The sequence below is a fragment of the Musa acuminata genome, chromosome BXJ3-9 (assembly GCF_036884655.1).
Source record: "Musa acuminata AAA Group cultivar baxijiao chromosome BXJ3-9, Cavendish_Baxijiao_AAA, whole genome shotgun sequence".
NCBI lineage: Eukaryota > Viridiplantae > Streptophyta > Magnoliopsida > Zingiberales > Musaceae > Musa > Musa acuminata.
In genome coordinates this window covers 9,068,255-9,092,797 of record NC_088357.1, presented here as the reverse complement: position 1 = coordinate 9,092,797, position 24,543 = coordinate 9,068,255, and the positions used below count along the sequence as shown (strand labels likewise).

General features: G+C 39.4%; 3 protein-coding genes across 5 annotated transcripts; 1 reads left to right on the top strand and 2 right to left on the bottom strand.

Annotated features, from left to right (window-relative positions):
* Positions 1 to 372: 372 nt before the first annotated feature.
* On the bottom strand, positions 373 to 1,565 carry LOC135649404 (auxin-induced protein 6B-like). The gene has a single exon (XM_065167711.1). It carries the CDS (start codon positions 1,227 to 1,229, stop codon positions 741 to 743), a length of 489 nt encoding a protein of 162 aa, XP_065023783.1. The 5' UTR covers positions 1,230 to 1,565; the 3' UTR covers positions 373 to 740.
* A 3,228-nt stretch (positions 1,566 to 4,793) lies between these two features.
* LOC135648668 (large ribosomal subunit protein P3-like) lies at positions 4,794 to 7,111 on the top strand. Its single transcript, XM_065166549.1, has 2 exons — positions 4,794 to 5,065; positions 6,818 to 7,111. The coding sequence occupies exons 1-2, from the start codon at positions 4,868 to 4,870 to the stop codon at positions 6,986 to 6,988; spliced, it is 369 nt and encodes a 122-aa protein (XP_065022621.1). The 5' UTR covers positions 4,794 to 4,867; the 3' UTR covers positions 6,989 to 7,111.
* A 1,738-nt stretch (positions 7,112 to 8,849) lies between these two features.
* On the bottom strand, positions 8,850 to 21,326 carry LOC135650037 (uncharacterized). Of its 3 annotated transcripts, none has more exons than XM_065169104.1 (8): positions 21,187 to 21,293; positions 16,466 to 16,549; positions 14,733 to 14,933; positions 12,557 to 12,934; positions 11,607 to 12,474; positions 10,942 to 11,349; positions 10,016 to 10,209; positions 8,850 to 9,399 (listed from the first exon to the last, which is right to left on the bottom strand). In XM_065169104.1, the coding sequence occupies exons 5-8, from the start codon at positions 12,055 to 12,057 to the stop codon at positions 9,154 to 9,156; spliced, it is 1,299 nt and encodes a 432-aa protein (XP_065025176.1). In that variant the 5' UTR covers positions 12,058 to 12,474; positions 12,557 to 12,934; positions 14,733 to 14,933; positions 16,466 to 16,549; positions 21,187 to 21,293; the 3' UTR covers positions 8,850 to 9,153. The 3 variants fall into 3 exon arrangements, with proteins under 3 accessions (XP_065025176.1, XP_065025178.1, XP_065025177.1); XM_065169106.1 differs by having other exon boundaries at positions 14,797 to 14,933; XM_065169105.1 differs by lacking the exon at positions 16,466 to 16,549 and having other exon boundaries at positions 21,187 to 21,326.
* Positions 21,327 to 24,543: the final 3,217 nt, after the last annotated feature.

Genomic DNA, 24,543 nt, shown 5'->3' with positions numbered 1-24,543 from the left:
GTATTAATCAGCGCAATGATTGGAGGTGATCCTGACCCACCACTGCAAGTTTCGTTATATGATATGAAGATTCTTAATGATCAAAAGAATAAAATAAGTGGTCAAAATGATATATATCTTCGAGATTACCTGTCAAAATGATGTATATATTTTCGTTGGATACAAATTTCAGAGGGATATTTCAAGTTGTTAGATGAAATAATGGTGATAAAAAGGTTAACATGTATTGTCCCTTCTCATTCTCAGTGCAATTCCTTGTAATTTTCTGGACGAAGCATCGACCACCTCACATTCGTGCACAAGAGAGAATACATGGATCTCAAAATATTCATAGCAAACGCATAACAAGTGAGGAAGAAATGTGCATCTGAATTGCATGAAAGACAACAGCAGTTTCAGCTTCGAATTGCATTGAATTCTCAGTACAGATCATGTCATGTCTCAACATCAGCAACAGGATCATCGTGGATTTAGATTCCAGGTTATGACCTCCCCCAGAAACCTCATACAACTCCATGATCAAGGCTAAAAAGACTGGAGTTGGATTCAGTTCTCTTTTATGTGTGTGAGAGAGAGAGAGAGAGATAGAGAGAGGGAAGACTCACATCGCGTATGAGTCCCACATTTTTAGGATCCATGGATGAAATCTTAGCGAACGCCACTTACTTCTCATCTACTGCCACTTCACCTGTACAAAAACTTCAAGGGGAAGGAAGAAGATCGAGAGAAAGGCCTGCGTGTTATCGAGCCTTGGTCTTGGGGAGGAGAGGGGAGAAGCCGTTGTAAGCGACGGGCTCGCGGCATGGGGAAGCGGCGGCGGCGGCGCCGAGGTCAGCGAAGAGGGTGTAGAAGTCCTCGAGGGTGAGGGAGCCGAGCCGGGGCTCGTCCCGGTCGAGCGCGTCGAGCACCCACCTGAAGAAGGCCGGGTCGCAGGGGAGGGCCAGACCGCCGGCGGGGGGGAACCCGTACTCCTCCTCCGCCCGCTGCAGCAGGGCGGCGAACACCGGCAGGTTGAGGAACCGGGTCGGGATCACGAACCGCCGACGCTCCGGCCCCACGTACACCGCCAGGAACCCAGACCGGACGGGCCTCCCCGACCCTGCCTCGCCCTCCGCCTTGTTAGCCTCCCCGCCGTGGCGCCGAAGACTCAGTGCCCTCCACCGCCGCATCACCTGCTTCAGCTGCACGATCTGCCGGATCTTCTCCACTTTCTTCATGGCTGTCCTCATTCTCTCTCTCCCAAAATATGCTGCACTCACTCAATAGTACATGAACGGAGAGACCGCAGGGAAACCAAAGGAGACAGAAGAGAAACCAAGAAAGCACAGGAAAAGCTACAGGAGGAGGAGGAGAAGAAGGAGAAAGGAAGAAAATACAATAAGCTAAAGGAGAAGAAGGAGGACAAAGGAAGAGAACACTGTAAAGGATGAGATGGGAGGTTGGCTGTACTTTATAGGAAAAGAGGAGCCTCGAGGCTACAACCTAGTGCAGTCTCTCCATTAAAAACGAGAGAGAGAGAAGGTGAAGGGAGGTTCCAAAAAAGATGAGAGGAATATACTGGACGACCCATGTAGATTTTGTGAGGATTTACTGCATGATTTAAATCTAGATTTGCTGTTATTCAACTGGAAAAAGCTAAGATCTGAATCTTTGAGATCAGGCTGTCAGTTTGCTCGTTTATTGAGACACATTAAAGGTAGAAGCTGCACGCTTCGGAGGTCCTAATTGATCTCCGTCATGCATTCCTACCTTGGTATTATTTCATGGTGCACATTTTGTACATGCATGCGTATACTCTATAATCAACTTTACTGTAATTTCATCGATATAATTCCTCATGAACGTTCCCGTGAGGTTGACAAATCAAAGCCCTCGCAAGGAAGCATCCACCATCTTCGATCGACTCATGAAAATAATCATAATTATTACCGTATACATCAATTTTAGCTTTATTGGAGGACGAGACCGGTCCGTACACAGTTCGCCCAACTTGAGATTTTGTCATTGGTTTTGGCGGATTTGGACCGCTCGGAGGGACGACTGCCGTATACCATCGTACCCCTTTTCGTGTTGTTTATTCCGATCTTATTTTTGTATTGCAAATAGCCACTAAATAATAGTCAATCGATTTAATTGCTCGAGAAAATTAGTCCGCCGAAATGACCGGTAGTAGCAAGTTGTGGCCGTTGGGACCTCGGGGTGTGAGCTCACACCTGACAGCTTATAAATTACCCTCCGCTTTCGAGTCAATTACTATTACACCCTACTTCACGAGAATGTTAGGGCAGTTTCGTGGATAACAGCCGTATCGGAGTCGTCTTACTGGCAGATTCCGCAGCGGACGGCGCTTCAGCCGTCGCGGGCGGTGCTCGAAATCGAGCCGCCCGGGGCGGATCGGACCGACTACTGAACCCGGTTCGGGAACATTTATCTGGCAGATTCTGACGCGGATGGAGCGGCTCGAAATCGATCGAGCCGGACAATAAACCCGGTTCGGAGATTTTGGCTTGGATTGGCAACGATTTATGGTGGGATGAAGGTTGGGATAGATTAAGAGAAGGTAAGGTTGGTGGCATAAATGACAGAGATCTCGTGCATGTGCTTGGCAGGATTAGCGCATTGATTTGGGAGAACCACAATAAACTAAGAATACACACGTTAACTTTAGCGCTTGGGGGGTACTGCTCGAGTGGGAAACAAGGAGGAGGACTTTAGCCGGCTGTATCTCCGAGGATTTGACTCACATGATGGTGTCCGCTTGCTACGTCGATTTGAAGGTCCTCTCGGCTGTGGTGCAATGCGTATGTGCAGCAGTAGATATCACTCGTTCACTGGTAAAGCATGTGATAGCATGGAGTTTATGGGGACACGATCTCCGTCCCCCCCAAAAGCTAATCGAATGGAGTAAAAGGATTTGGGGGGCATACTCTTAACTCGTAATCTTCCCCATGTTCGAGACAGGTTCAGTGTTTTGTGGATGTTGGAGGAGGAGTTGCTGTGATGTGATGGGGAAGCAAGCAGCACATCGCTTGGGATCTTTAGGCTTGGGTGCATCTCAAGACTGCTGCTCCAATTCTTGATGCTGAATCCAAGCCATCAGCTTGAAGAATGATGTTGTAGTACTTCGTTGCTAGACTGCCTAAACCCTAATAGAATAAGGTATTCTATCCTATCATTCCCAAGCTCTAAAATTTTATGGAAGAATTATATCAAGCATGAATTGTTAGATTATATAGTTTTATTTAATTAAATAAGATATATTATAAATATGATTAGATTCTTATTATGATTATTATCCGGTAGAAAAGAATATCATATTATAATAAGATTTCTTATCATAGATTCTCTACTCTCGCTTATAAATACACAAAACTTCTGGGAGTTAAATAAACGCATCTAAATACAGTTGAGATATTTATATTTTTCTCAATCTCCCTAATCTAGGAAAAGTAACGTTAGTTCTCCTTTCTGATTGATATCTCGGATCTGATGAGTCTATAGATCAGATAAGGTTTATTCTTCTGAATAATAATAAAAAGTACTCATCATAATATTGTTAGATCTAATTTTATTTTATTTTAATCATGACTTAATTTATTTTTTTTGCATTACAGATAACATAATTATAGATTTTATGCTAACATAAACTAGTTTACATGATAACAAGAGCATTGCCTATGAGTTAAATCTTCCTCGTACAAGAAAATCTCCTTATTCTTCTTGACCAAGAGGGTTGCTTGGTATTGACATCTACATATCCTTTCGCACTTGTAAGTGTTGCATTTACAGATTTATTGTTTCAGAGAACATTTATAATTTAGTTTTGTATATTTGTTGTGAAAAATATAGGTTTCTTGTATTTTTTGAGAAGAGATAAATCTCACTAAATTCACAATATAAAATAACTTATTTTTATAAGAAAATTGATGAGAAAATAATTTATAAATTAAGAAATCTAATTCGGTGGTCGAGCAATGAGAATCATAGACATTCTCAACATTTTTGGTGGCCAATTTGACAAGATAATATTTGTGTTGACTAAAGAAATCATATGCAGTTGCTTTTTTAAGACAAATTCTATGAAAAATTGATCATACTTGTCATTATTATAAGAAACAACAGTATTTACAACATAAAAGTACAGACAAAAATATTATAAGCAAAGAATACAAAATCATTTGTAAATTGACATCTAAAGCCAACTATAAATGATCATATTTTAAGCACATGCAAAATGTCATAATAATATAATAAGTTTTCTCCTGACATTTGGACCCTTATTTGCATCAATTTTATTCTACAAACTACACAATTAACAACTCAAAACTTTCAAGTTGCACTCAAAATATATAACCTCATCTTACTAATATGCTTTTATTTATGAGTCAATCTAGATCTTTATATATGAATTTATGAATTTAATCAACTCTTAATGCACCCGATAACGGGTGAATAATTATTTATGAACTTACGATTTATTTTTTAAATTTTAAATTTTTATTATTTTCTTCCTTGCACATCAAATGTTTGTTGAATTCCTCATAAAAATATCATCTTTACGAGATATTTTTATTATTTTTTATAGATTTTTTAGAACTTGAGTAAGTTTATAACTAAGCTGACCCTTTACGCACCAATAATATTACGACTTAGATGATTTTAATTAATACTATGAAACTGCATTAAATCTACTTGCACGTGCGTCGCACGTGGTATATCGGGTGATTGGCCATAGGTAGATGGGCTTTTTCGTCCATCAGTAATTAATTCCGCACTATAAAAGCGAAAACGAGAGCTCAGCGACGTGGTTAGGGTTAGGGTTTTGGGTGGCGGCGCGCGAGGGAGAAGCAGCAGTTGCAGGAGAGGAATGGGCGTGTTCACCTTCGTGTGCCGTAGCTCCGGTGGGGAGTGGAGCGCGAAGCAGCTCTCCGGTGACCTCGAGGGCTCGGCCGCTTCGACCTTCGCCCTCCAGCGGCAGCTCGTGCAAGCCGCGCTGGCCGTCGACTCGTCCGGCGGGGTTCAATCCTCCTTCTCCATGGTCTCCCCTACATCTGCTGTGTTCCAGGTTTGAGATCCTCCGCTAAATCTTGCTGTTGATTTGGACTTATCTTTGGCCTCCTGACTTCGTCGGAGTTTCACCGTAATGGCTTTCTGTCTCCTTTTTCTTTGTAATTATTAGTAAACATACAGTCGTTATAATATAGATCAGAATAAGCATGAATCCTATATTAATTGCTACTAGTAGATGGTAAATATTGTCTTGATGGTTAGTTATAATCAAACTACAATCAACCATACCAGTCAAGAAAACCATCAACAGTATCAGCAAAGAACTCAGATTCGATCTTCAAATGACTTCCTTTGGCTGATTTGATTGTGGTTCTAAATAGACATGTTGTCTTATAGTTAAGGTGTGCTTGTGCTTGCATCTATGCGCCAAGGTGGTAAGCTACGACGGAGTTGGGACGCAAGGATCCATGTTTTGTGGTTGGAGATTTTCTTAGCGATGCTCTTCATGAGCTATTACTTCGATTGTATTTCTTGGTAGTCAAGAGTGTGGATCTGGTGGTCGGCTGTAGGAGTAAATTTACTTAGTCTCCTTCGGTACAGGCATTCCAACTAGTAATGGACTCGATGCCACTTGGTCTGTCTTCCTAAGTAGTGAGATGCCTTATTTATTTTGTCTAACTCGGTGTTGTTTGATGTAGATATTTGTTTTAAATTTCCATTAATTGGTGTCATTTGATTTCCAATAATTCATCAATTTTTTGCTTTATGTGCTATTAGCCATTTTGATAACGGGATGGAGATTATCATTAGGAGCATAAAGTTGATCAGTTCTTCTGTCATGTAATGGTGTAGTAAATGTGTCTTTTTCTTGGTTTTATACTTCTTTCACAGTTTTGAGATTTTGTCAAAGTTAAAGAGAGTTGATGTTTGATGTAGTTTTTTTCATGTGGGAAGTTTGCTCCATGTAATGCTGATGCAGGAGATGCCTCGAATTGATGGCTCCTGAAAGCAACATTATGCAATTGCATACATGGATGCAGTTAATGTGTGGTGTTACTGAATATGTGAAATATATAATAGGTGCATATTTGATCTGCATAATCATGTATGAGACTCCAATTGGTAGTTTTAATTATTTTTGTAAAAATTATGATTCTATTATCATTGATGATATTACATGTATCCTTCTGTCTTAGCACTTCAAATTGCTTCAGATGTTGTCCATACCACAACCTTCTTAATGGAACATTGTCTGAAAGGTCTAGAAGTTGGTTTAGCATTCTTTGTCCAAATATCTATGTTTTTTGCACATCGTTCATTCAGTGTTTTGTGGATCATTTTATGTTGTAATGGAAAACATAGCGACTACTCTTGGGTCTTCTCTTTGCTAATTTTTGAATGTTGTTTTGCTAATTTTAGTAGCTTGTTACTGCATTCCTACATATGCTTCATGTCATGGACTGTGGTATCCAACTATCGGTCGCAGGTCTCAAAGTAAGAAATGTGGCAATAATATATTTCTAAAGTAGTAATATCATTCAATGCATTATTAATGTCTTGCAACCTGGTTAATCTTTTTATCGTACCTTGTTCTTGTATGTGTATCAGTGTATGCTAATCATGTTAGCAACATTAAAGCTTGATGTCGGTGTGGATACACACCTTTGTTTATCTTCATGTTTGGCTCATTGGAGAGTAACGCTAATATTTCTTGAATGCTAGTTGTCAGTGGGTGGGTCTTTTTTACCATATCGGTGTACTGTGGCGATGGCCTGATATTAAAGAAGTCATGTTTTACCTGATACAGGTAATAATAGGCGGAGGTGGTGGCGGTGGGGCGTTCATCGGAGGTGGTGCCCCCTCAGTTGGTGCTGCAGCTGGTGGCGGTGCTGCTGCTCCCGAGGCACCTCCCGCTGAGGAGAAGAAAGAAGAGAAAGAGGAGAGCGACGACGATATGGGTTTCTCCCTCTTTGATTAGTTTGGCCATGTAAGGAGCATATCATGAGCTTGTGGATGGTCGCTATGAACAAAGCTAATGAGCATAGGGTGATCCCAAATCTCATTAACTGTTAAGCATATCTCTATATATTCAAGGTTTGCACGACCAGGTTCATGTGTGGGACATGACTATTTCCATGGACTATACTGAATGGTATGTGGATTACTGTTGTCTTGTCGGAAGGATTTGGCCCAAGTGAGCTGCCAATTGGATCTGTAAGTCAGGTCTTTGGGAGAACTTACTCTCAAGCCAAACCATCCCAAAGGGCCCCTCCCAACTCAGGATTTCTTCTAAGTTAAGCTCACGTCCTGCATCAAAGGCTATCTATATATATTTGGATTTTTTGGATCAATATGGAATGCTTAGCTTAATCTGATCCTTTCCGCTGAGGTAGGGTTTTTTTTCATGTATGGAATCATCGTTGCTGACTAGGCAATAATTTTTTACTTAATTTGACTAAGAAAGTCAAGAAAATATATGATAAATATAGGATATTATTATTTATAATTTTATTTTATATTTTTAAATTTGTAAATGTATGTATATACCTAATCTTTCTTTTTATTAGTTGTAGTTATCGTCGTCAATCGACGATAACTACAACTAATAAGTTACGTGATTGTGAAGAAGAAATAAAATTAATAATATTAGGGTTATAAATAGTAAAATGATATATATATATATATATATATATATATATATATATTAATTTTTTTTAGTGATCGGCAATAGTAAAAAAAAAAAGGGCTATGACCAGTGAGCTTCTAAATTTAGAGAAAGAAAAAGTTAGGAAAAAGTTTGCAATTTCATTTGGCCAATAAGTAAACAAACTTATTTTTATACGTTAAAAATATTTTCTATGTTTTTTAATTTAAAAATATCAACAGCAAATTTGCAACTGTGTGTTGAGATTTTACAAATGACGAGTTGGTCTGACATCTCTTATCGCGAATTGTTCAAAGCTTATGAAATTGTCTTATCAACGATAAGTTGTTCGTGTTCTATTTTACTTACTCGATCATCCTTGATGTTTCTTTCATGCTTCGGCATAAGAACCGGGACGATTTGTGTTACGTTTGCTCGTCACTTACCCCTTCTCATTTTCTATTGGCTGATGCGAAGGTTCAGGCAAAAACAAACTTTAAAAGTTAATGACAGTGGCTCGATTGTTCACGAGGAGTTTGGATTCAAGATTGGGAACGCAGTAATTCCGAATGCTTTGCAGACATCTGTGCTTGTTCAGCGGCCTCTTCTACTATTTTTTTTTGTTGTCATGGGGATTTTTGGAGCTTGCTATTAATATAATTTAATCTTCTTAATGGTCATGATTTGATTCACCAAAAAAATACTTTTTCTACATAGATAAAGTTGCATGCATCAGTGATCACGATTAGACTTGTATATAGTTTCTGCTGTTTTCCACCAGAAGATTCCTGATGTGATGTTTTTGTCTTGGTCGGTCGATTAAGGAGAGCAAGCAATGCAAGTTCTGCATTACTACTCCTTACATTGTAGATTTTATAATGCACATTTGGGTTGGATCCACAGACTACAAAACTGCAAGTTGTTGATTTGCCGTGAATACTAAAGTACAAGTGACTGCTTGCCGGTGATCCAAATTCCAAACAACACTTGGAAACACAGTAAGACGAGGTGCAAAGATTCCACAGCATGCAGTGGGAGGGACAGATGACATGAGACCTCTGTGGATCAACAGCAACGTTAGGACACCTAAGAAAGAATCAGAATCAAAAACGTAGAAGAGGAACAAAGGTTAAATTCTCTAATATTCTCGGTGTCTAGCAGAACCAAAAGCTCCCAAAAAAAACATCAATTACAGCAAGAGAATCCACGTAGATTTCATGCAACCCAACTCAGATCACTTATCAATTTCATGCTTTAGAGAGAATAATGCTCTGATCATTCAAATACTGTGGCTTTAGTAACATCAGGATCCAGCCAAAATGCTTGAGAGCAGTTTACCTCTTGCATAGTCTGCAAGAGGGTAATGATCCAAGAGGAACCTTAGAGAGATGGACAAGATTATTTATAGATGCTTTTACCCATATATTCGACGCATCAGATTGCAGATGTAGTGTCTGTTAATTCCAATTGAAGCAGAGGAGAAAAGGTGTAGTGCACCATCAGCACGGGAAGAGGAGCGGGGAGCCGACTCTGCAGAGCTTGTTATCTGACAGATCAAGCTTGCTCATTTTTTCTTCACACCATAACAACTGCTCTTTGGTGAGTTGTGCCACCCTCAGAACCCTTGATATGACTTTGATGTCGATGAGAGCAAAAAGCAAGTCCACTTCCTCCATGGTTGCTGGCCAGGTTTTCTTCTTCCATCCTTGCTTCTTCTTGAATAGTTCCTTTACCTTGATCTCCTTCTGCAGTTCAAAATCATTGAACGCTGGATTCATATAGTGTTTTCGGTGTAAACTATATAATGCTGTAGGTTCAAAGCTGTGGTAACCAACTAATTACTCACATCGTTATACGCTTGTAATGATTAACCATCCTAAAGGCTAAAGGCCAAATTTGTTATAGAAAAAATGAACAGTTAGATCTTAAGGTTGCTGATGATGGCCACACAAGAAAATCAGGATCATCATTCTTGTCCATTTCCAAATCATCTGGCACGCCGTCACACATCTTAATATAAATTGAATGCAGAAGGCATTGACTTGGTCTCATAATTATATAATTCATTAGACGTGACAAAAACAGAACGTGTTCACAAATTCATTTTGTTGAATCAAAGCAGGGAATCTAGGAGGAACTGCTTTGAGGATCACCAAATGACAGGCATACAAAATGACTCGGAAAACAGTGTGATAAAATCATATTTCTACCATTTAAGCTCAAGCAACCAATATATGGAAAAGCAGCATTGGTAATTCTTGGCCTGGAAAACATCCCAAGTGTATTATTTTTACTGGAATACAAAATAATAAGAGGACATGTACTGATGAAACTTGTGTGAGAAATCAACGGGTGACATACCTTTTCAAGTGATGCCTGCACTTGCTGAAGGGAGCTCCGAGGACTGTGAGCCCGAAAGAAGCCACCTGATTTTTTCTTGTCCATCTTCAGAAAAAGGCGGAACGTTAAGATTGGACCCTCTACTATCTTAATGAGGTCAGTGGCGAGAATTGGTTCCTCTGAATCATCCTCCACGTGTTCTTTCTGATCCATACCTGAAATGGGGAAAGCAAATAATTAAACAGAATAACAGAATCAAAGTGTCCCTGTACAATATTCCTTACTCTGATTAGAAGATTATATACAGCAGAAAATCACACTATTACAGTCCAGATCTCTATCGAGTTTAAATATGGTACTAACCTGAAGAAACATAGAGAAACACATGAGCCAACTTGGAAAGATTACAAATATACCATTTTTTTGCCAACCGAAGGCCAAGTAGTAGACTAATAATTTTGGTTTAAGCACTTGACATTACATGGCTAGGCTCACTGCTTTCAAGTTACAGGGCCATTTGGTCATTGGTTCCTAATAAATGTAAATCACAATCGACAACAATTTATCAGATTATATCATTTTTTCATTTCCAAGAGTAAATCGACCAAGACTAATCCATCCATGAGACTTTTTCCTTATGCAGTAATAACAAGTGATCAGAAGAGGAAAAGATACTCTTGTGTCAGTGTAATTCAACTTTGATTTTTTTTCTTCTTCTGCAATTAGTTAATTTCTATCAAATATAGACCCAATTGATACTTCTTTAGCAAGATATCATCAAGTATAAAGCAGAGATTCCTTAAATTCACAGAATTAGTTTGGGATTTACCAACTCAGGTAGGCTTTCAGTCAACTGTGGATCAACTGACCCATTTGAATTTTGATTGAACAACAACAGTTGAAGAGGAGTTTGATTTATTTATGATCCTCTGAATATTATAACTTACCTAGAAGATTTGGGACCTGAAGCAACTTAGGTAGTAAAAGCCGAGCACGGGCATATATCTCCATCCTGGATCCTTGTTCAAATGGCTCATTCTCAATAAATCTCTGCAACAGAACCTGGAAGTGCTGAATTGCTTGAGCAGCATATCTGTAGGAGGCATCATTTCCAGGCTGACGTGAAGCCTTCTGGCTCAGTTGCATGTACTGGCAATGAAGTGCCTCCCAACTCAAACAAACTTGAGCAACATAAGCAGCTTCAAGATTCAGGGATGGGTTCTCTTCCTGTGGTTGCTGCAGGTTTTCAGAGTCCTCTTGATGTTCATCTTGCTTCTTGAATGAAAGGTTACGAAGACCCATGGATAACTTCTTCGACAAACTTCTTGGTGAACGCCCTAGAGTCCCCTTAGATCCTGACAAATCATGCATCTCATCAGCTTACAGAATCTGAAGAAATATCTCACACCAATTACAATTTAGAATCAAAAGTATATGCCACTAGAACAACTTAAGCAGCTACCGAGTTTAGGAACAAACAAGTTGATGCATAGATGAAAAGCAAATATGAAGTCATTCGACGGATAAAGCTGTTTACTTGTATAACTGAGTTCAAGAAACAAATTTCCTGGAGAACATCATTGCTGTGATCAAAGAACTATTGAGACCATACCAGCTTCTTTAAGGTGGCGGGCGATCAGCTTATCAAAGAACAGCATCCGCTCACAGTACTCGTCATACATTGTGTCGAACCCGCACCATGGATACCCATCCCCTACTTCTGATTCCCTCCATCCGCTCGAGCTACTCTCCTCTTCCTCCTCCTCCTCCTCGTCCTCCTCCTCCTCTTCCGGATTCCCTTCTTCTGGTATAAGCACCATGAAACTGTTCTTCCTCAGCTCCTTCAGCCGCCTCTTCACCTCATTCGTGATGAAATCGTCATCATCCTCATCCTCCCCCCCGTCCGCAGCAGGATCGGCAGCAGGTGGCTTCGACATTGTATCCAAACTCTCATCTTTCGGCTCCTCTGGCTCGGAGAGCAACTGACCCCGCTCCTGATCCGGATCTTTCCTCCCCTTCAACTTGGCAATGCCACGAAACTTTCTTACCTTGAGGAAGTCCATTAAACCCTCTCAAGAAAGCGGAATAATCCCAACTTGCTTTCAAAGCTAGATTCCAAGCAGATCCCTCCCTTTTTGCCCGAACGACTTCAATGTCACACCTCGACAGTTAAGTCGGAATCGTCCTTCTGGATTTCTTCCGCCTAAAAGAAGCTCCAAAAGCAAGGATTCTCTCAGAGAGAGCGAGGAGAAGTCCCCCAAGACCCCAGAACCCGAACCGCGGCTCACAAAACAGGGGACTCGAGATCCACTCTCTCGTACGGCCTACGAGATCAAGATCCGGCTGGGGAGGTGGCGGCGCCGCCACATTGGGGTCCGCAACCGGGGCAACGAGGCGGAGGTCAGGAGAACCCTAGAAATGGAGGCGTGGGGAGGGGACGAGGGCGTCGGAGTTGGCGAGGGGCCGTACGCCGAGTGTGCCTGCGGAGTGGAGAGGACCGTGTCAGAGAGGGGTGGGAAAAAAGGGTAAGTATTAAGTCAAAATACTGAAACGCCCTCGAACTTTTGTTTTATCTGCCGACGGTGCCACCCTCGGTATCAGTGGGGACCACCTCCAGGAGCAAGGTTGACCGCTGGATGATTTAGTGGGTACGTAATCCGGGACTCGCTGTCTGATACCGAGCAGGATCCAGCTTAATTCGCCAGAGGTCTGCTCCGGCTCGGAGACTCGGGCGACCGCAACATGTGTGCACGCTGTCCAACGCTCAACAGCCGACCGGAGTCGGGGCCTGACCTAAATGACCTCCTGCAGGGATGTTGACCGCGTGATCGGAAGTGTTTATGATCTGGGATTCGCTGTACGGTCTCGAGCAGAATCCAGATTTCCTTGGAGGAGATGGCTTCGGGTTCGACGACTCTGGAACCGCAACACTTGCGAACCCTGCACGACGCGAGACAGCCGATCAGAGTTGGACCAGACCTAAATGACCTTCATAGTAAAGTGATGGGCTATGATCATTCATGTGTTTTGGACCGACGCCCATTTCCCTCATTATAGGAAGAGAAATATTTGAAGTGTAATCTTGTTATTTTTCTCCTTTTCCTTCATTTTCTTTTTCTTTTGGTGAGAATGACTTTGATACTGTATAACAAAATTTATTTTAGATAAAAAGTAGTAGATCAAGATGAAGAAAACTTTGAACTCAATTTTTTAACCTGATTGATATTTAAATGAAATCAAATCAATTAAGAATCAGACAGTCCCTGGATGACAGATTAACAACTCAAAAACTCCCATTCCCTCTTCTCCAACATCTCAAAAACCCACTATGCCAGGTCTCTTCACTCCTAAAAGCAACTCCAATCCTATTCATGGGAGACATAATTCCCCTGTTCTAATATTGACTGAGAGACAGCAAACATATTTATATTTATTCTGATAGAGGGAACCAGGAGGCAACTGCAATCACTATAAACCAATTAGGGCACAGCACTAAGAAATCTAAGCTTAATCACTCAGCTGGAAAAAGTTGTGCATGTAATTGTGATGTATGAATCTGCAAACAATCAAGTTATCCAAAGGAACATATACTTGTTGTCAGAGTTGGTCTAGAGCTAAGGGGTATTGGCACAATCTAAGACAATTACTGGAACCATCTAAGAACAATTACAGGAGCAGTCACTCAACTAACAAATACATACAGAGCTAGTATCCCAGCCAAGTGGATGGGATTGGCTGCAACATGGACTTGGCGCAGGCCAACACATCATAGAAATCGGCACGGCTCAAACAATCACGAACAGCTTCTCGAACACCCTCCACAACACCTTATAAGATCTTGAGTAGGGAAACGGAAGAACAAGCTGTATGGAAGACGAAAGAAAATTAATGATAAAGCTTCAAGATTTGCCTGATTTTGATAGGAGAAAACAGGCAAATCTTGAAGCTTTATAAAAGCTGTATGGATGATCTTTTAAACACCTGATTTATCAAATTTCTAACAAGATAACTTTACTACTCAACACCATCTTAGTATTATAGCTGAAGACACCATCTGCATATTGCAATTGCAGCTTTCATTGTTAAACAAATAAAGCAGTATCACTAAACCGAGGAACATAGTCTGAAGCAAGGTTCGCAATACCGTACCGTATCGGTGTTTCGATCTGGGTTCGGTACCAGTACGGTACGGTATACCAAGCGGTACACCCAGGTGTGCCGAGTACAGTGCTACATTGCACTGCTACAGTGCTACAGTGCACTCGGACCGATAACAGACGGTCCGCGTACCGACAATCTATCAGACCGGTACATACCGCCCGTACCGGGCGGTACGGGTCGGTACTGTAGACCATGGTCTGAAGACTATTTAGTTTATTATCCAAGATGACAAAGCAATGCTAATACCAGCGTTGAACAGTTCTTTAACTAGTTTCGAACCCACGCGCTCTAAATTCAATACAGGAAGAGGTGCCGAATGTGAATCTTCTTTTGTCACATCCAATTTGACAACTGGCAGAATCACTGAATCTAATAAAGGAGGTGTCATTTGTTCTATGAATCACATGAAATCAGGTTAGGTAAAATGTATCATGATACACAGAACAATGTTTTTAAAGCACCTTGATGTCCAAGAAAAGATAACCCATAGACTAAGTATTTGTTGCCAAGAAACTTTAATATTAGAATCTGAAGATAAATAGTGTTATTTTATGATAAAAATACTAGTTGTCTCTACCTGCAAGCCATGGGAATACCAACATTTTATGACCTGCAAAAGAGGAAGAGATAAAGGTGCTCACATCTCCTTCTTGTGCAAAGCGTTTTAACAGCATAAACGTGTGCTTATTTTCTTCAAGATTGTTGATGACTGCTAGCCAAATCTCTGAGGCTAGCTCATGGGCCTCGTCTCTTGACCTACCACAGGCAATAAACTGATCTGATAGGAGAAAAAAGAGCTCTGTTATTAGCTACAGAATCATATAATTTGCTGTGAATTCGGATCAAAAAATTTAAGGCATTATATAATTATATTCATTAGGATGATGTAAGAAAAGAATCCAAAAAAGAAACTCAATGTTCTGCAATTCATGTACTGCTTTAATGTCCATATACACATTGAAGGTAGTTTTAGAATAGAAAGTTTATTTTAGAATTTCTTGAAGCAGCATCTAAGAACTCTGTTTACACTCAATTTTCACAGCGAGGGTAAAGTGGTAATTCTAGAAATAAAAATGCCTAATACTCCCATTGTGGTTTTGGAGTACTTGGAAGTTGGAATACTCCTATGGTGAAAGTTACATATCCGTGAAATCTCAGAAACAACAAGTCCCTCTGTGTAGAAATGACTTACAGGTAAAACTTATATGGTAAAGATGTGTACCATAGAATTTGGCAAACCTCAACAGTCTTAGTATCTTAATGGCTCATGAGTATCGTGAAACATTCGTTCATCAACCAAGTGCTTCATTTTCAGAGAAGAGATATCCAATTAACATATTTGTGATGGTTACAATCTTTGCATATGGATAATTGACAAATAATTTTGATGTATGGATGGTTTGCTCATAACTTAGGACCATGAACTGACAACTGTACAACCATGGGAAATCGGAAGTCTCCTAGTCTTTTCTTGTACTCCTTATTGCAGATGTGATTCATACAATAACAACAAGCTATAAAATTCAACTGGTTGAGGTTAGCTACATGAATCTTTTCATTGAGTTCTATTGAGGTCAATATGACTGGTCCAATTAAAACTCATCAAATCCTTTCTCACTGAGTATAATAAAAACTTCCATCTTCCTTTACCACTAATATAAGTTTGCGCATTGCCAAAATGGCACATGCGTAGCTCTATTTTGGAGATGCCCAAACAAAATTATATCGTTTTCTCTCACGGTATCCTTGGCTGAAAAGTTGAAACTACCCACAGTTGTTCAGGAAATACATGTTTCTGTTCTATCTTATCTAGTTAAGGCTTACATATCATGTTCATTTCAATGGTTGCAATGCGTGATCAAGATCCTAAAGTCATGTTGTAGGTGCATTCCATCCTAGGGTCCAGCAATGTTGTACAAGTAACAAAGTGAGATGACAACGAAAAGGTATACTCTACATTATTGAAGGATCAAAATTGACCGTAGCTGGTGACAAAAGTGTGACCAGGGCAAGTTCAGCAATATGATCCTGTTTTCTCGTCTAACACCAAAAACAAAACAAAAAAAACTTTATCAAACTAGAAAATAAATCCAGAAAGAAAGTTTACAAAATTATATTCAATCAGATACGATCATCCCATCTCTGAGTAAGGAATTGAAAGTCATGGTTCTATCAGAAGCCACATGAGAAGAATGTTACCTTACCAAATCATCCTGCGGTTGTCAGGTTATTCAAGTTACTCTAAGCCAAAACAACCAGTAAATAAAAAGGTTGTGTCAAGTAAAAAACACTGTAGATAAAAAAACCCACCAATTATGGTTCCATGAAGTATGCTAGATGGAGGAGGCATTAACCAAAGCTCCAGCTGCTCTTTCAGATACAAATAAGTGTTACCTAAAAGTTCATCAGTTTCACCATTTGATGGAAAAAAGTGTTCACTGACATATAATGCAGCATATCTCCTGATGCATAAAACAAACCGGTAGCTAGCAAATGCTTGTTGAATAAACACAAAATTAATTTCTGATTCTTGTAATCTATGAGGGAAAAACTCCAAATAATTACACCTACAAGCAAGAAGACACATACAGAAAAACATAATCGAGTAGCAACGACATCTAAATGACCATATATCAAGCTTATCAATTTTCACTTATTGATTGACAATATTTCAATTATAAATGTGATAGTTCTTTTTTATGCTGTCAATTTCTGATCAATGATTTCTTCTTTCTGACTCAAACTTTAGATTTGCACTACCTAATTCCACAAAATGGCAACAACCTTTAGTCCATTTATGTAAGGATTGGTAGCTATTCTTCATGATACTAAAAGAAGGATTTTTTGTATCCACCATCATGTCTTTAGTAAAGATATACAAAATAGGAAATAGCTTCAAATGTTGTTGTCCTTGAATAGGTCCTTGCAAAGCATTCTCATAGGCCTGGCATAGACTATCTTAGAGGAATTACAGTCACAAATTTACAGTTCAGGAATAAATCGCTTTGGGTCCTTTTTTCCCTTTGGGTCAAAAGAATCAGAAGAAAACAATTATTTATCTGCCAAAGTTTAGAAAGAGAGCAACCATGTAGAATCTGTTCACTCATTTGGTAAGGTTAGAAAAGATCAAAATGTTCGTGACTATCATAAATTGAACCCATTGGCGGTTACATCAAATGAAACATAAGACATCATATTTTAATAAGCAGATAAAACCTAGATCCAAACTCGCTCATATTTGATGAAGCTATGAAGCTAATTTAATTATTCAAATCACTGTCTCAAGTGCATGGAGATTTTAACATGTGTTGTTTCCTCAAACTTCTTTTTCTAGTTTATGGTGACTCGTCCACAGTGTTTTATATTTGGTATTTAGTTTCCTGAGTGTGTGTATATATATATATATATATATATATATATATATATATATATAGTTTTTGATACTTGTGCATCCAAAAATTGCTTCAAAAGACACTAAAATTCACCTTTGTCAAGAATAGGCATAAATGACATAATGGGTATTCTTCCTTTGATACTCAGCCTGGGCTCTTGCCAACATAATAAAAGAGTATATCCGATGCACAAGGTTCCCAGCAATATGGGATCTAAGGAGAGTCAATACTCAAATATGCAGCCTTACCTTTAAATATTTTAAAGAGGTTGTTTCTGTGAATCAAACCCTGGTCTCCTAGTCCCAGGTTACCAAGGAACAACCTTACCATTGTACCAACTACTAACTACCAAGGCCCGCCCTCTCCTACCAACATAGTCATTTACTAAAATGATGATGCGTCTTAAGTGATCAAAAGAGAACAAACATCTCATACTTTTACTGAAAAACCTAAGTCAAACGTACCAAAGGAAGAATTTCAGAAGTTAATACAAAACTAAATTTTTTATTCTCCCCCTCTACTATGCATAAGCATTAATTACCACCAAATATGACTAATTGTCAAAGTCATTTTCAACAATTTACATTGAAAAGTTGAACCTTTAAGAGCTAGAAACAGAGTAATGAAACTTTAGATGGGCATAAGAACTATAACATGCTTGATGAGAGATCATGCTTCGCTATGGAACTGAATGGTGCAACTTGCATTGATAAGAGCATATTGTGCCATGTCAAGAAACATGCATGAGAAGACAGCAAAGTGTCTAACACTAAATTTGACTGAGACTGCATTTCATTTTTCGATTTTCATCCTTTAGGTACATGTAGCATCAGCAGTCAAACAAAATAGTATCTTCCAGTATGATATATGATAGAATTTACTGTGTTCTGCATTAATATATCTAATTGCCACTTGCAATTCCACGGTGACCAAGACTTCAGCCATGAGCAATAAGTACACAAGATTCACAATTGGCACTATAGAATGTCAATTTAAGTACAAGATGAGATAGTTACAACCCTTAGAGATAGTTTCAACTTTTAAAGACAAAGGCCTAGCATATGTAATTTCTGCTAATTAGTAAATCTAGTAACTTTCAAGAGACCTTGAGTTTAGCTCTGCTATAGTACTTCTCTGCAGTAGCCTCACTTGCAGTCACAGAGGTCTTGTAATCAAGGCTTTGAAACTTCTACAAGGATTTCTAGTCCCTAAAATATAATTCATTTTCGATGACTATACCTTTCCCGCCTTGCTACCTGGTATCTAAACCATGCAACTTATGTTTTCACCAACAAGGTATTCAGTTTTCAAGGTTATTTGTTACCAGATGCCATGTAATCATTTGAAATTGATATTTAACTAGATTAAAACATAAGAAAGTATGCCTTGAAGAAGGTCAATAAGCAACAATCATAATTCATGTGTTTTTGGTAGAAGCATGGATAACCATGACTTGTAGGTTTGAATAGTTACAATAGAAACAAATACAACAGAATTTGATGTAACAAAGCTAGACATATTTTTGCCAATGTAAGATACAATTGTCATAGAAAATTGCTGTCTGACAATTCTGATTTCAATCATTGGTGCACAAAACTGAAAAGCAGACAACAAAATAAAGGAAAAAAAAAAAGCAAAACAAAGAATACCATTATTAGGTAATTGATATGGCGGAATTAACATGGCCGACATGTCGGTGTATGTGGTCGACCAGTCAACCACAGTGGTCAATACTTACTATATCAAGTGGAGAACGCATCAACTATACATAGCCGATGAGCCCCGAAACGATCGATCAATTGATAAGGCCAACTGGCCATCCTTGACGAGCGTCACGTGAAAACAATTATTCAATCCTATGTTTGCTGCTGGGTGGCAACGGTTTCAATCAAATTCCACGCCCCCCATTTTTGCACAAACTACGTAATAAACAGGCGTAACATCTCTAAATGACCATAATGGAGCCCCTACGGGCATACAAAGACACACAATTTGATTAGTTCAACTTATCCGACTAGCTACTGATTTAAACTTCGAAAGGACATTTGTCAGGAGTGCCCCCGACACAATTTTGTAGGATTCGACGCCTATCATCTAACAAAACAGTTTTCCACGAGGTCGACTCGAAGGAGAACTAGGTTGGATCTGATTGGGTATTCAGGTCGGACAACTAAAATCTACTTTAATAGATTGGCGCTAAAAGAAGGGTCAACCATGTCTCTGGGAAACTTTGCAAGTCCTAGTTGGCCAAATCCCAAGGAGCCGAATCCATTAAATAGACCTAGTTCGACGGCTCCGAATGCCCCTATATCGAACCCTATGAGCTCAATAATCCCGAACCAACTAGAGGTGTAGGCCGGCCCAAATCCATCACCACAAGTGCTTGAGCCAAACCTTTTCCGCCGACTCTTTCAAGACTCGGCTTTCCTCCAACCCCCTCCACATCAACAACCGACTCAACCTATCATGGTTGTGCCCACTAAAGTTTTCAACACCCTGGTCCATCAACTGCAAATGCTGATCGAAATAGTCTAATATATAGCTCCTTATCTCCCTCAACTTACTCAACTTGCACAACAAGCACTACCCATCTTATTCACTCACACCATTCCTTGCACCCATTCCACCCCCTATTCCTGTTCAGAGTCTTGTAGCTGAGTCTCGCCCAGCTCAGGCTTCGACACCTCAAGAGATGCAATCTCCTCCGGCTCAAATCCCCATTGTAGCTCCAATGCTGGATCTTCCCAATGAATCGGTTGCTCAATTAATCGAACTCCCAACTGAGCTCCGGGACCAACTTAACAAAATGGACCAACAATTGGAAGATATTTAAAATGAGATAAAACAAAGAAAGCAACTAAAAGTGGAGTCATATCCACTGTCTCCTTTCACAAAAAGTATCAACGAGGAGCCGATTCCCTAAGGTTTCCGACTCTCGTCACTCGAGATGTACGAAGGAAAATTTAACACTTCATAACACATCCCAAATGACATTTTTTGGAACTACCGATTCACTCATGTGTCAAAATTTCCCAACCCCTAGAATCAATTTTCTCCTTTGGGCAGTTGGTTAAAGAGTTCGAGCTAAACTTTATCAGCTACCGACTCCCAAAGAAGCCCACCACCTCCCTCCTGGCCATTAGACAAGAGGAGAAGGAATCCTTGGAGAATTATACAAGAAGATTATGTGATCCGCTTAGTTGCTGATCCAACACCATCTGTCCTTGTCAACGCGTACATCGGCAGGGTCCAGCCCTTACAGTTCTTTTACGAAGTCATTACTTAGTCTCCAGCCACATTTTTAAAACTTCTACAGGAGGCGAACTGCCATATAGTGGCCGAGTCCCTGTAATTGCTGGGAAGAGAAAGGCTAAACCAAAAAAGACAAGAAAGGAGCAGAGGCCTCAGTGGCAAATCCCTGTAGAAAGGCCACGAAATGATAAATCGAGGAGTGACCGAATACCTCCTCGACGGGGATTTCTCTCTACTTAATACTTCTCATACGAAGGTATTTATGCAAATCCAGTAGAAAGGAGTCTTGCGGACATCATGCCCCGTGAAAGCAGATGTAGAATTCATCATCAGAAATCGAAAATATATTCGTAATTAGAACTTCATAAGTTTCTTCAGAAAACTCACCTTATACCAAAACCACGAGGAATGGGTCCAGGCCATCGTGCCCTTTGAACAGCAAAAGGCCAGGTCCTGATGATAGCAGTTTGCCACAAACTCTCCCCTCGAAACATCTCAGCACAGTGTTTGTTGACACATGAGATCTGAGACCACTCACAGAAAGGTACGCGGACAAAAATTTCTATAAGGAGATGATCGGGAAGCTTTCCAAATGCATGACCACCTTCCATCATAAGGCTTCAACAAAGCCCCAACCACCGCCCTACTGCACCCCCAACCCGAAGTCCGGCATAAACTAGGCCCTCGGACAAACCCAAACAACAACAACAAGGAGAACTAAATATATGCACTTGATCATGATGTATGCAAAAGCTTCCAGACAAACTGCAAAAGACCGACGGATTGACAGAACCCCAATTTCACGTAGTGGAGAATGACACAAAAAACCTATTAAAAGCATCCGATTCTTCCGTCGCGCTAAATCAAAACCTATCAAGTCTCCATTGCCCGTCTAAACAAATCAAGAGCATCCAACAAAAAAGAAAAACACCCACTCAACGACCCAACGATCCAGTGTCATCACAATCCGATAAGACGAAGCGAAGATGGAAACTTCGCACCTCTCATGCCTCAACGAATTCACACGCAACGACACGGATTTGATGTGAAAGGAATAATTAGTTCCGAGGAGCTCCGACCGGCCAAGAAGAAGGTTGTGGGGCCGGAAACGAGATCGTCGGGAAGGTGTTACATGGGGAACAGAGGGAGGGCAAGAAGAGAGGTTCCATAGATGAAGCTGTCACCGCGACGACGGGGACAAGAAAACGTTGCCTTTTCGCTCGTCTCCTCGGCTCTTCTCTGGATTCGTTAGAAACGTCGGTTCGGATGTCGTGTCTCGGCAAGTTATCTGCCTTCGGCAGCTGACGTGTTAACCTCCGCCCAACCTATGGCTAACGACATATTAAGCATTCCTATATAATTGGTAAAATGAAATATCTAAATTTATTTATCATAATAATATTAATTTTATTAATAAAAATATAAAATTAAAAAATAAAAATAATTTTAATATTTTAATTAATGATGCTGAACGATCACATCGTTAAAGGTCACGAATGAGTATTGTAGATGAGGATAACAACAACGAAGTTGAGGATCGTTTTATATTTGCATCGACATCGACATAGTTACTGAGTGGTTCTTTTATTGCTCTGTATCTATGTTGATGTCGATACAGTTGAGTGATCCTTTCGTTGCTCTGCATCTATGTTGATGACGATACAGTTGTCGAGCGTCGAAAGAATTATCGATGTAAATGTTGATCTTTGATTTACTATTAATTTTATTGATAAAAATTAATCACGAGTTTTGATGGTAACATAATTAATTGGTCGATTGATCTCACTAATAGTCTCTCCCAAAATATGTCAACTTAAAATGACAAACTTAAAAATAAAGAAAAATACTATTGATCTGTCTCAATTATGTCAACTAACAATTGTTAAATCTAAAAACAAAAGTCACAATGATTTTATTACAATATACTTGTCTTGAGTCAAATTTCGATTCCCTCATCCAACTTCTACTTAGATGAACAGATAAGGCTTTATAAGGTGGCATAAAAGTTTATTTTAACAAGCTTGATGTAGTTGAAAATTATTGACACATCTGGCTTGCTTGAAATATCAATTTTAATTTAGTAGGCCAATTGACAAGTTTGCAAGCCCAAGTGAAATTTTAATTCAAAGTCCATGCATTACTAATATAATTGTACTTAAGATGATAGGTATGTGATATGATGTTGCATCGGTCATGGCAATAAATGGCACACATCCTCACAGGAGAACATCAGAAAAGTGACACTTACATGACCTCTTCGGGGCACCTAAGGATTTTGATCCTTTTTTTTTGTGTTTTGTCACTGTTAAAGAAATTTTCTCATTTATTTACCCCATATGTATTTATTTATTTGCACTTGAGGCCTCCCTTGCATAGTCCTTTTGTAAGGTGTGTGATAGGGAAAAAGAAGATGACCAAAAGAGGCTTTAAGTGAGAAAGAAAGCTTTAAGTGAAGATAAAGGAAAAAGGTAGTGTTTTTTTTTTTTTGGAAAATAATCTTTGTTATAAAAGTCATGCTAAAGAAAAATACCAACATTTATACTAGATGATAATTTGTTTAAAATTATTATTATTTATTTGGTATAATTATCTACACGTTCCCTTTATAATGTAATTTTATGTTCATAGCTAAAACTAATAATATTAGGACCAAAATCGACACTAAGAGGAGGGGGTGAACGAGTGCTTTCGTAAAATCATGTCAGTTTAAAAATTCTCGTTCGATGAAAACTAATATCGAAAAAGAGTTTAACTTAAAAGCGTTCGTAAGCGTAGTGAATAAGTAAATCAGTTTGCAATATGAATGAAAAACATAAAATAAATACAAATTGAGTTTTATAGTGGTTCGGTCGTCATGACCTACATCCACTCCCGATCCCTCTTCACTCGAGGCCACCGGTTTCCACTATCGATCTTCTTTCAATGGACGAAGATCAATTACCCTTATAACTCTTTCTCTTTTGATACGTTCAAGAGAGATTATTTACAACATATATTTTTTAGACCTGACTTATCCTTTTAGAAGAACTTCTAAATACTAAGAAGAAGTGATCCTATACTTCAAGAGAAACTATAACATTTCTTTCTCAAGAATAATTATCTATGTTGGAATAGCTGGGGTATTTATAGACCTCAAATGACTTAAAAAATGAAGCTAAAAAATATCTCATCTCGAGTTTCCTATGTTCTGACAGTATCATTACCATTATTGGACGATACCACCGTCTGTTAGACTAAAAATTGACGGTACCATTGCTTGTCAGTCTGACACTAGGCGGTACCACTACCTAACATAACTTGGGAGACTGTATCTGGGTAGTGCCACAGCCTGACCCTTTGTGGGTGACCGAATGGGCCTTCCACTTGGCCTAAAACAGTCATAACTCAGGCTTGATTGACCCATAATTGAGTTGGCATTGTTTCGCCCTAATACCGACTCAATTAGACCTAAACTAACTCGATCTAGACACAATTGATTACAAACGTGAATCTTATGTTATTCGACATCTCATTGGTTCATCCGATGCTTCGTCTTATTCTTCGAGGCATCGTTCTCTCATTCGATGTATTGCCTAATCGCATATTGACTCCCACAACTTTCGATCTCCTTGGCGTAATGTCCAATCCTTCGGCCCAATGATCGAACTCATGGCACGAAGTCCTTCTAGCACGTCGACTATTCCACCTGTTCGATATCTAATCTTCTGACATATTTTATTCTGGCCCAACGTATGATTCTTTCTA

Excerpts from the sequence above, each read along its gene's own strand:
- LOC135649404 (XM_065167711.1), bottom strand. The coding sequence starts at position 1,229 with ATGAGGACAGCCATGAAGAAAGTGGAGAAGATCCGGCAGATCGTGCAG.
- LOC135650037 (XM_065169105.1), bottom strand. The coding sequence starts at position 12,057 with ATGGACTTCCTCAAGGTAAGAAAGTTTCGTGGCATTGCCAAGTTGAAG. Across the intron at positions 10,210-10,941 it reads TCAGGTCCCAAATCTTCTAG|GTATGGATCAGAAAGAACAC; the intron begins GTAAGTTATAAT and ends TCCCCATTTCAG. Across the intron at positions 9,400-10,015 it reads TGCAGGCATCACTTGAAAAG|AAGGAGATCAAGGTAAAGGA; the intron begins GTATGTCACCCG and ends TTTGAACTGCAG.
- LOC135648668 (XM_065166549.1), top strand. The coding sequence starts at position 4,868 with ATGGGCGTGTTCACCTTCGTGTGCCGTAGCTCCGGTGGGGAGTGGAGC. Across the intron at positions 5,066-6,817 it reads CTACATCTGCTGTGTTCCAG|GTAATAATAGGCGGAGGTGG; the intron begins GTTTGAGATCCT and ends TACCTGATACAG.